Source organism: Populus nigra, chromosome 2 (genome assembly GCF_951802175.1).
Source record: "Populus nigra chromosome 2, ddPopNigr1.1, whole genome shotgun sequence".
Taxonomy (NCBI): domain Eukaryota; kingdom Viridiplantae; phylum Streptophyta; class Magnoliopsida; order Malpighiales; family Salicaceae; genus Populus; species Populus nigra.
The window spans coordinates 46,513,820-46,526,364 of NC_084853.1; the positions used below are offsets into that span (position 1 = coordinate 46,513,820).

The 12,545-nt window shown below is 31.5% G+C and overlaps 2 protein-coding genes across 2 annotated transcripts; both read left to right on the forward strand.

Moving 5' to 3' along the window:
• Positions 1 to 1,740: 1,740 nt before the first annotated feature.
• On the forward strand, positions 1,741 to 5,921 carry LOC133683032 (F-box/FBD/LRR-repeat protein At1g13570-like). Its single transcript, XM_062106547.1, has 5 exons — positions 1,741 to 1,747; positions 3,692 to 3,783; positions 4,113 to 4,958; positions 5,136 to 5,291; positions 5,433 to 5,921. The coding sequence occupies exons 1-5, from the start codon at positions 1,741 to 1,743 to the stop codon at positions 5,712 to 5,714; spliced, it is 1,383 nt and encodes a 460-aa protein (XP_061962531.1). The 3' UTR covers positions 5,715 to 5,921.
• A 1,270-nt stretch (positions 5,922 to 7,191) lies between these two features.
• Positions 7,192 to 8,952, forward strand: LOC133681441 (small ribosomal subunit protein uS9c-like). The gene is made up of 2 exons (XM_062104490.1): positions 7,192 to 7,635; positions 8,508 to 8,952. Exons 1-2 carry the CDS (start codon positions 7,291 to 7,293, stop codon positions 8,793 to 8,795), a joined length of 633 nt encoding a protein of 210 aa, XP_061960474.1. The 5' UTR covers positions 7,192 to 7,290; the 3' UTR covers positions 8,796 to 8,952.
• The last annotated feature ends 3,593 nt before the right edge of the window (positions 8,953 to 12,545 follow it).

The window sequence follows — 12,545 nt, forward strand, 5'->3', positions numbered from 1 at the left end:
GGTGGAGACGGTGTTAATTTGTGGGTTATAGGTGCAAAGTTGGATTATCTAAATATCTTGAATTCAAGAGTGAGAGTGAACGATGGTTCGTAGTTGACTAAAGAACCCACAGATTATGTGGCTTATTGGCTCAAGAATGAAGAAAAAAATGAGGACAATATGGCTAAGTTGGAATTGTTGCTTAAGAATGAAGAACGTGCTTGGAGAGAAGGCGAGGATTAATTGTATGTAAGCTGGGATTGTTGGGAGAGTAGAAATTAAGACGTGTCTGTTTGGTTTTCAGTTTATCTTGTGTTTTTTTTTCCAGGACACCTGTCACAATATTAGGTGACGTTTGTTTTATGGAAAATACTATTCAGACTTTCTTATAAGTTGATCATATGTTTTTGGGTCAAAGAAAATACTTTTCTCAATTCCAGAAAACACTTTCTGATGTTTAACAAAAATAAAATGAAATAACTAAATTATTTTTAAAAATAAAAAATTGTTAAACCGGAGTTTATGGACTTTTCATGTTTTCGTTTTCCTTTTTTAAGTAATAATTGAGCTGACTAAGAGATAATTTGTTATTTTGATAAATATTAAATATAATTTTAAAATAAAAGGTGATTTGATGTGTGTATTTGACTCATTAGTATGCTAGGCTATCGTTGTATTTAGACAACATATATGTGAAACCGCATATAATGTTTGAAAGTGGCATTTCTTAACGTGGTTAGAATCATGCATCTTTGCAATCTTTTTTTTTTAGATTACGAATATGGTGTACTAGTTTTTAATTTTGTGTTGATGACTTTTTTCTTTTCCTCTTTTTTCTCTTCCCTCTTCTTTTTTCTTTTCTCCTAACTTTTGTACTTGACTTTCTAAATTTTCAAAGTAGCTTTTTAATTTGTTTTTCCTTCAAATTTGATATATATTATTTTGATTATTATTTATTTTATTTGAAATAAATTATAAAATAATAAATCCTTTTTAATTACATCTTCCTTAACTTTTTCATTTTTCATACTTGATTTTCATTCTTTTGATAAACTTAAACATAAAAAATTAAATCATTAATGAATGATTTTTCATCTTATTTTTTATGACATAGTCAAACATAAAAAATATTTTTTGATTTATTTTCATGACATTGTCAAGTAACAAAAAATAATATACTTTCTAGAAAATCACTTAAAAAAAGTTATTTTTTGGCAAACAACCAAGGTCCTAATGGGTGCGTATAGTTGTGTGGTTGTACGATGATTGTCATTTCTGGTTTTAATCCCGAGTTAGGAAATAGACTTGAACCATTAGGTCCTGAGTTCAATTCATGGGTTACTGAATCAACCTATATCAATATATTTTTTTATTAAAAAAATTTTATTTTATTTTTAAAAATATTTATTAATGCTAACTCGTTTATGTCTGAATTAGTGTTCAATTAGGCTAATCATGTCATAAAACCCATATATTATATTAACCAAGTTTGATTAGAGTAATATCATTTAAATTTAAATTACAAACTTATTCGAATAAGGCTCGAGATCATAAATATCTCGTATCAATTTACTCAGTTAATGTGATGTATGCTGCTTTATTGGCAAGAAAATTAGAATAAAAATTGGTTAAAGACTGACTTCCCAACGACCAAAGATTCAAAATTGTTTTAAACTTATTAGCCGAATCGAAATCAAACAGGCAAACAATGCATTAAACAACCAATTCAAAGTTCTCTTGTTTTCTTTGTAATGTTTAGACATGGAAGGTGCTCGGCAAGTCTCTAAGAGTCAGGACCGTGATCCGTGAAGATTGGTCTGGATGGGTTTATTCTAGTTATTTACTCGAGCCCAACGAGCTGGCTGGGCATCTTCAGTAAGAAATGGGCTTACAATATTAAAAGCCCAAAATTAATGAACCGAGCAGACTTTTGTAGTGAGCACAAAACGAAAAATGCTTATGGCCTATGGTTAGATGTAGATGTTGTTGCTTTATCTACACTGGGTATTTATCCGCTGGGTCGACAAGTTCGGTTTAGGACACCTGGCTTTCACCCAGCCCGACCCGTTTTCATATCCCGACATTGGAATGCTTCTTGTTCGGGAGTTGCTATTAGCACACCATTTGTGTTTACGGGCACAACCTCTTCTATTTTTCTTCTTTGTACATTTATTACTCGTGAGTTGACTGGGTCAACATGTACGTTAGTGAATTATTATTATTATTTAAACTTAAAATATTTGAGCTAGCTTGAACCTAAAAAACTAAGTTTCTACCATTTAAAATCAGTTTTTATTCATGATTTAAGGTTGTTTGATAATGTAGTTGAGGTTGTTTTTAATATTTTTTATTTATAATATATTAAAATATTATTTTTAAAAAATATTATTTTTTATATTAGTAAATGATTTAAAAACATAAAAAAATTAATTTTTTTTAAAATACTTTTAAAACATAAAAACAAAAACAAATAAAATCTAAGTTTTGAAGCTCGTGACCTCAAAAGATTTAATGCTAGTGGAATTCAAACTTAAGATCCAGAACAAACCCTATTTAGATATTATTAGACTAGCTCTTTAAAGTTTTAATGAATTAACTTAATTCTATTTCAAAATAATATTATTTTAGATTAAAAAAATTTATTAGAATCAACCTCACTAAATTAATCAAGTTACCTATTTCAATCATTAATATTTAAATAAATTAAAAACAAACCCACCCTAAATACTTATAAAATAGTTCTGAATTTGATAACTAATAAAAACAATAGGTAGGGTAAGAGAAATTTTACGGGGCATGTAAATAGTATCTCTAGCTAGTGGTTAATATTATTAGTTACTTCTTAGGTAGGAGATAGGAATTTCGAAGGGAATGTCTATGTCGTTCAAGGTTCTCAATTCTGTTTTGATAGATATTTTATTTTTTCAACTGGAACGAAATGTTTCAGTTTTGAATATATATATATATTCAACAAACATAATTTAAATTCAAGATAAATTAATTATAAATTATGCAATACAAACACAATGCCAAACAAATATAATTTCAAAATTTAAAATATTTTTAAATAGTCAAGATTAAATAGATCTTTAACTTAAAGTAATTCAACTTAAACAAAATATCAAAATATTATGAAAGTAAAATGTTTTAACACAAATATTTTAAATATAAAGTTAGGTCAATGTTATTAAGGCTAATGAAATCTAAAACATCCCTTATTTTGCTCAAATTCCTACAAAGTATAAACATGAAAAAAAACAACATGAATATAAACCATATATATTAGTGATAAATCTAATTTTAAAAAATTAATATCATTGTTAATGAAAATAGTAATAATAATTTTCAATGTTATTATTAATATCATTGTTATAGAAAATAGTAATAAAAAAGAGCTTTTTATAATTGGGTGATTTAATTAATTAAATTGAATAAGGTTCAATTTAATTCAATGGCTTTTCAAGAGCGGAACGGAACATGTGGAATGGAACCGGAACGTTTTGGGCGGAATTTAGCCGAAAAATCCGGAACGGACCGAGATTTAAAATGAGATGAAATTTGTTCTGTTTTATTCTGTTTTTTGAATTGATATGAAATGTTTCGACTATTTCAAGCAGAACAGAACGAAATTGACAACCTTGATGTCGTTAATAGCCTCTGCCTTTTCACTTTTTTCCAAGTTTAACTTTGTCTGGTGACACCGAAGTATGAGGATTTTCCACGTTAGAGGACTCCACGAAGAGCTCGGTGCTGTGGCGCCTTTGCTCTCTCTGTCCAGTTCCACTGAAAGTGCTGCTGTTCCAGGTAAGTCATCAAAATAACTCCATTCAGTTACTGTGCAACATAAACCAGTTCCATTTCATACCGCAAAACACACAAATTCTCTTCTTTATTGCATTTTGAATCATTTTGCCTTCAAGATTTTAAACCCTAAAATACCCAGTTTAGCTCTCGTCTTGCTTTCGTTGGTGAATCAGATTTTGTTGAGTTTGGAATTGTCCTTGAGAAAATCTAGCTTAACATTAGTATTGTTGTAAGTTGCTCCTGTTCTTGTGACTGTTGAACTCGTGTTAACGTTCACTGTGTCGCGATACCTGATTGCTGAATTTGTTTCTTTCTTGTTAATATATTAGAAGCAAAGAGAACCACCCAGCTTCCCATGTGAAATGGACACAGAGCTGGACCGAATTAGCAGCTTGCCTGGGCATGTTTTAGACCAAATTTTATCAGTTTTGCCGATTAGAGATGCAGTGAGAACTAGTGCTTTATCAAGAAAGTGGAGGTACCAGTGGTCTCAAATTCCTCATCTTGTGTTCGATACTCAATGCGCCTCGATAACTTCACAGGATCAAACTATATTCAAGAAAAACCTTGTCAATATTATCAATAATGTGCTTTTACTTCACAATGGTCCAATTTACAAGTTCAAACTATCTCACCGTGACCTCTTAGGTGTTAGTGATATTGATCGATGGATTCTTCATTTATCTAGAGGTTCTACCAAGGAATTTGTACTTGAGATATGGAAAGGGGAGCGTTATAAGTTGCCTTCTTGTTTGTTCTCGTTTGAGAACTTGACTCATCTGGAATTATTTAATTGTTTGCTGAAACCTCCTTCGGCTTTCAAAGGATTCCGGAATTTGAAGAGCCTTGACCTTCAGCATGTTACCCTGGCACAGGAGGTGTTTGAGAATCTAATTTCTAGCTGTGCTCTGCTTGAGAGGTTGACGTTGATGAACTTTGATGGTTTTACTCATCTTAAAATCAATGCTCCCAATCTTCAATTTTTTGACATTGGAGGTATTTTCGATGATGTTAGTTTCGAGAATACTTCTCTGTTGACTCTGGTTTCCATTGGATTGTATGCGAATGTCAAAAATGACCGGCATGTGTCTCGTGGGAGTTCTAGTAAATTGCTCAGGTTTTTTGTTAATCTGCCCCATCTTCGAAGGCTTGAGATTCAGAGTTACTTTATTAAGGTAATTTCTCCACCAATCTTATTTTTAGTACATCAGTCTCCCTTGAAATTATAAAGAGCATCTAATGTAATTGATTTGATAATTTAGTTTTTTTTTTTTAAGGGTCAGTGGAAAAACGCCACCTTATTATAAGATTTCCAGGTTATTCCATCATTTTGTCTCTCTTCTGTCCTCCAGTATTTGGCTATCAGCAAAGTTCCAAGCAGGTTGCCAAAACCATGCATGGATTTGAACTACATTTCTATACGCATAAATTTCAATGACTTCGAAGAGAATTCTGCTGCCTTGTGCATCTTGAAAAGCTGCCCCAATTTGCAAGAAATAGAGATGTTGGTAAGTGACCTCTTATGTGCTTATGTGAAATTTTATGTTGGTTTCATCGTGATTTTTTTTAAAAAAAATTGTCTGATCAGTTTATATCCGATGCCGCTACATGGGGAAACTACAAGTTTCTGATATCTAGCATCCATGCAGGGTCGCCCAGAGGAACAAGCTGATGTGGAACCACAAACTGGTTTCTGGGGAGATGGCCAATGGAAGTGCCTATTTGGCCAACTGCGACTAGTGAAAATAGTTGGCATCTCAGGCATCAGATCTGAACTTGATTGCATTAAGTTTCTGCTTTCAAACTCTCCTGTGCTTGAGCAGATGACTGTTAAGCCTGCTTCCATCGAGGGGGGATGGGAGTTGGTAAAAGAATTGCTGCGCTTTCGGCGAGCCTCAATACAAGCAGAAGTCATTTATCTGGAGCCATAACTATGAACTGTGGGAGTTGGGCAGGCACTGTTACTGAAAAATACTTCCCATCTAAATGTAAATAGAAAATAAACCTTTTCTGTGTCTGCACCATCCATTTATGTTTTGATTAAAACACTGGCCTGTTACAATTAGCAAGTTGTTATTATATATTAATCTGAAATCATGTGCTTGAGTGCATGACTTAGCTTCTGGTTTTTGCTGCCATTTTATGGTTGGTTGTGCGAGCTCTTTAACTGTCTTGCAGTGTTTTCATGTTTAGCAGTCGGGGTGAAATTGTTTTGTGCTAATATTTTCTTTTCAGCTTAATGAGCTTCTCCTCTTGTGCATCAATGGTGGTATTGGAGGATCACGATGTCCAAAGAACATATCTTTTTACTTCTAAATTTAAGCTTACATGGTCTCTTTTGATAGAATTAGCCGTGTGTTGTCTCCTTTTTATGTTGGAAACTCGTCCACCTTAATTCTTTTATAGTGAAATTGAATTGCATGATTGGATTTGATTGAACATTCTTTCATTTGCTTTGGTTGATCTCCATCTACTCTCCTAGCAAAGGCCATCCGTCTCAAATTTTTATTTATTTTTTTATATCGGTATATCAAGTAAAATTATTTAAAAAATAAAAAATATATTAATTTAATTTTTTTAATTAAAATATACTCATAAACACTCACTTAAAGGAAGCCAAAGGATGGCTCTTAATAATTAATAATTTAAACAAATTTGGAATGTCTCTTCTGAAAAACTTTTACTTGTGAAATCTAGCAGCAACTAGATCCAGACTTCACCTTTGGATAATTATAATTTTATTTCTTTTGTCGTGTAGTTTTTTTTTATTATTATTTTTTACAGAGAATCAATTTTATTTTATCTTTCACACAAATTATATCAAAATTTCTTAGATCAAGATATAATTTCTACTAGATACAGACTTCACCTTTGGATAATTATAATTTTATTTCTTTTGTCGTGTAGTTTATTTTTTATAGAGAATCAATTTTATTTTATCTTTCACACAAATTATATCAAAAAAAATTTAGATCAAGATATAATTTCAAATACTTTAGATCACTTGGAATATTTTTTTTACCTATTGCCTTTTCTCCTATCTCTTTTTAGAAAACACACATATTTAAGTCAATTATAAAAATAAAAAATCATATAAAAAAATTAATCAATTAAATTCAACATGAGAATGTGATAAAAAAAAGTATTTGATTAAATAAATATATCATATTTAATTATTTTTGTTTTATTAATCATAGAAATTGTTTGTTTAATTGGATAATGACACCTAATAATAAAAACTCAAATTGAATATAGTTTCATTGACTGTGAAAAAATAAATAAATTAGATCATCAAAAGTCAAAACATCATTATTGTTATTTGTTTTTTGAAAAAAAATTATTGTTGTTATTGAAAAGAAGTAAAAAGGGTTAAGAAAAAAATAATAAATGGGTATTATCGTCAATTCAAGAAACATTATCCCCTTCGCTCAACGTCCATCTTCACCCTCTCAAGCAGCCATCGCTAAAACCTTTCCCTTTGGCTAATGGAAGTTTGAAACCGGGAAAATGGCAATCTCAATCGCCTCTCTCACAACATCACTCTCTTCACTCTCATTTTCCTCTCAAATCTCCCAGAAACCAAACACCCTCTCATTTTCCCGGTCCAATTCTCCTTCTTTCCCACTCTCCCACCCCTCCAAACAACCCCTTACTCTCCGTGTTTCCGCCACCGTTTCCTCGCCTGAAACCTCCACTACCACCACGGACCTCAAGAAATTAGTGAAATCGAGACTTCCTGGTGGTTTCGCCGCTCAAACTATTCACGGCACTGGCCGCCGTAAATGCGCTATTGCGCGTGTTGTTCTTCAGGAAGGCACTGGCAAGGTTATCATCAATTACCGTGATGCCAAGGTCAATGACAATGCCAATTCTCCATCTCTTTTACATTTTCTCTCAATTTTCTTGCTATATGATTGTTTTAAAAAATGGGTTTTAATCATTTAATGATTTTATCCCAATTTTATCATCGTATAAGTTAATAAACTTTCTGGGAACTGTGGCTTTTTGGTTGCTGGATTGTTCTTTATATTCTCATTTTATTCTATGCTTCTCTAGTGATTGCAGCCGCACTGAAACGGGTTTTCAGGATTTTATCAGTAAATATTCATTTTTGTACGTGGTACAGCAAGCTGTTTTATGAGCAATGAGTGTGTTTGATTCTTGTCAACTCTCCAATACACAAACATTTGAGAGAAATAAAAACTGAATTAAGATTATGATTGTTATAGTTATTGCTCATTGCAACTGTACTGGTCCTTGTTCCAGTACAGTTTTCATCTTTCTTGAGATACATTGCCGATGATCTAGTTCCAGTCCCCATGAAGCAGGTTTAGGGAAGTTGCAATACTTTTTTTGGATGGACAAAGTGTTGACAGTAGTAAAAACCTGCACTCTCTGACTGCAAATCCAAGGACTTGTGAGTTAAATCAAAGCAGTAGATTTTTTGAATGAGTACATACCTTTCAATGAGCAGAAGTTCATTTTTCATGCGTTCATCCTAATTCTAAGTGATACAATAGATACCAAAGTTCCATGTCCACAAATGAGGATGGCAATTTATATCTGCATTGCAGCCCTGTTGCACAGCATGTACTTGTTATACCATAATCTGGCCTTTGAGTTCTGACTATTGCTGTGATCATGCTACTCTTTTGCATTCGTTTTTTTTTTTTTTCCCTGCGTGTTATGCATCCTTTGTGATGGGGCTTTCTATCACTGTATAGGAATATCTTCAAGGCAATCCATTGTGGCTTCAATATGTGAAAGTCCCACTGGTAACTTTGGGGTATGAGAGCAGCTATGACGTGTTTGTCAAAGCTCATGGAGGTGGCCTCGCTGGTCAGGCTCAAGCAATCTCCCTTGGTGTTGCCCGCGCATTGCTAAAGGTGAGTCAGGACCACAGAATCCCTTTGAAGAGGGAAGGGCTTCTAACCAGAGACTCGAGAATAGTTGAGAGGAAGAAGGTTGGTCTCAAGAAAGCTCGCAAGGCCCCACAATTTTCCAAACGTTAAGGTTGGAAATTATTCCTCAAGTCTCCGCTTATCTGCCTTTGTTTGTACATGTTCTTGTAGCTTGGTCTGTTAAAAAAATTCCATGTATTTCAGCATCAGATACAATATGATTTTTGGGTGAGCAGAAGGAATTTATTTTCAGTGATTTTGTTTTTCATTTGGAGGTCTGTTGAACCTTGAATTGTTCATCTTAGGTTAGAAATGCCTGTAGAACTGAGGGGTGTGGATTTTTACCTCCCAGACCCATCCACAGGAGTGGGAGGAGCGGATTTTTTTCATCTTGTTTTTGGTTAGAGATGCTCGTGCTTTTTCATTGAAGGCTGAGTTTGATACGGAAAAAGAATTGCCAGAATAGTTGTGAATTATACCAGCAGTTGCTTCGTTGAGGAAATCAACTTGCATTACCATGAATTAGTACCAAGGTGATGCTGCATCTGTAGTGGAGAAATATAACTGCTGCAGGCACAATGACAGGAGAGAAAATGGGCAAATGAAAATAAACACGATGGCAGATGCAAACACCATTTGTATCACAGAGTTTGAGTTTGTTAGCTTGTTCTTAAACATCTCTTATGACTTGTCACTGCAACTTAGCTTCAAGATACATCTCTTTATCACCTTTGATTAGATGAGTGGCTAAGGTTAGATTGATATAATATCAACAGGTAAGATGTTTTAATAAATTATTAAAACAGCAAGGAGCCATGAAGATATGGAAGTTCACTGCTACAGTCTACTGTAAAACAGGGTGAGCGATAGAGTTTAGGCATACTGTTGACTTTGATAAGGGGGCTTGCTTGTTAGCCCCTCCCGCCTCCCGGGAATAGAATAGGCGAGGATCTCGGGTATTGGTAAATCCAGGCCCATGATGCTCACTTCCTTGCGGTGTCCTTATATGATTCTATTGGTTAGGCTTATTAGTTTTAAAATAATATTCTAAAATCAGAATAAAACCAAACATAATTTAAAAAAAAAAATCTAAACCAGAATTATCTAAAAAATTCAAAATAATATTCGGTTCAATTAATTTAAAATCAATTTTTACAAATATTTTGTTGGATTAAGCTATTTCTTATATAACATGCTTGAACTTGCTTGGATGTTCTTTTTTTTTTTTTGATTAATGTGAATGTTTGGATCAATTTGCATGCATCTCGACTAATCCCATGAATCTTAAAGTTAACGACCATGTAAGCTTCCAGTGGCTATGAAATTTATAAGACTTGAACTGGTGACCTCTAAAAAGCAAGCATAGAGTCTAATATGTTTATTAATATATCTAGTCGTGGCTATAGTCTTGCTTGAGATAATTAAATTCATTTAGATAGCATATGATTTTTCATTCCATATTTTTTTCAAAAGAAAAATGGATCGTGGCTTATTGGTTGAATCACGCAGGGCTTGAGAGAAGGACACATGTTCAAATCCCAATAAAGGAAATTGAACCTTTTAAGGCAGCAAATGATGTATTGTTCATATATTTTTATTTTTATTTTTTTCAAGAAAGGAAAGGGAGGATGACATGCTCTATGCTTAAGCTGAGATTGAGGTTATGGATTCAAATCTCTTTTAAAGCAATTAAATCATTTTAGGTTATAAATAGTATGTTGTTCGTGTTTTTTTTTAAAAAAAAACAAATAATATGTCATACGTGGCTTATAAAAATTAAAAAAAAAAACATGAAGTTCTAGAGAGTGTTTGTTTTTGTGGTTTTTTCTGCTTTTGAAGCAAACCACAGAAAATAAATGTTTAGTAACTAAATAAACGTGATTTACTATTTGTGGATCCTGGCATAATTTATGTTTAAAACTCAGGGCAACGGAAAGCAACCTAAAACTGCTTCTTTCTGTTTGTGCAAGGGAAAATTCACTATGCATTGTTTATTTTTGTAAAGTGAACAAAGGTTAATTCACTTTGCACATAAAATGTGAACAATAAAAAAATCTATTTTTTAATTGTGTTTTATTCAAAAAAATTAGTATTTAATATTATTTAATGACATTACATGAACTAGAAGGAGATCGTATGGTAGCGTAGTATTTGCAGAATTTGATCATAATCCCAATTTTGTTCATTATGATATTTTACTTGATTTTGTTGCACAATAAAAAAACTATGGAAACTGTAGTTTTTGTCGGATGAATTTCGTACGTGATGGAATCGCAGATAATTAATGAAACAATAAAAAACATTTTATATAAAGTATTTATTTATTTCATAATGTAACAACAATAGTTAAATTTATAATATTTAAATTAAAAATCATCAATATTAATAACACGAACCCACAGTATAGTGCGTACACCACCTAGTATTTGTTTTTATTGTGTGCAGAGACACTCATCACTAATTAGAAAGGAAGAGGGGTGGTCCCCGCAGGGCAGAACAATATCAGAAAGTGTCTCCGACTATATGAAAAGGCAAGTCGGGTTTCAAACCAGCCTTGTAATATCTATTTAATCTATACAAAATTCAAGTTACCGATACGACCACAAGATCTCAAAATAGTGTTTTTCTAATTACTTTATAGTTTATATATAAAATAAACCGACCATCCATAATAAAATAGTCACTAAATTTTTTTAATCCTAAGATCAGGACCGCGTAAAACGCTGAGACGTGTGGAACTTGATTTCGGTAATGTTAGAAAATGTGATTAAAATAATATTTTTTAAAAATTTATTTTTTTTGTTTTTAAATTGTTTTAATATATCAATATCAAAAATATTTTTTAAAAAATAAAATAATATTATTTTAATATATTTATAAATAAAAAACATTTTAAATAATAATAACTACTATATTTACGAACTTTCTTAAAACTGTGGTTAAAATTGAGGTTGAACTTTTGAAATTGAGGTTATAAAATAATTTAAAAATATATATTAATATTAATCGTTTTAAATTTAAATATTGTAGAATTAATTACTCCTATTACATCATAAAATAAATAATACTATATATAAAATATTTTTTTATTATTCTATTAAACAATTTATAATTTTAATATGTATAAAATTCATCTGATAAGAACTACAGTTTTCATACGTGTAATAAATTAGATAAAATATTATCAGGTATAAAATTGATATTACAATGCGAATAAATTTAATTCACTTTACTCTAATTTTTCAAAAAAAATATTGTTAATATCATAGTGCGAGTGAATGTAATTTAATCTAAACTAATTTTTTAAAAAATATTAAAAAAAATTTACACTCTAAAAAAAAACCTGTTCACGTGAACAGAGAATTGCACTGTTTTTTGAGTGAATAGTGCAACTTTTTGCACTGTTTACAGGAGCAGTGTAATTAGCATATACTACTCATGCTAATTGCACTGTTTAGTACAGTACAATTAACATGTATAGTAAACACAAAGCAGCAAAATGCTGCTTTGTTTTACATGACAAATATAAAAACATGCAGGGTCCATATATAATAAACTTTATATTTTTTATTACCAAATAATTACAAGCTACGTTTTAATTAAAACATCAGTGGACCGCGTAAGTATAAAGCAAGCTGGCGGTCCACCAAACCGTCTCTTAATTGAAGAATAAATCTTGGCCGTATATCTTGTAATTAAGAAATTAATCCCAGCCATTAACTCCAGCTTTTCGATCTATAAATAGAGACACCCATTTTAAATTATTTTAATATATTACTATGAAAAATAATTTTTAAAAAATAAAACAATATTATTTTAATATATTTATAAATAAAAAATATTTTAAATAATAATATTACT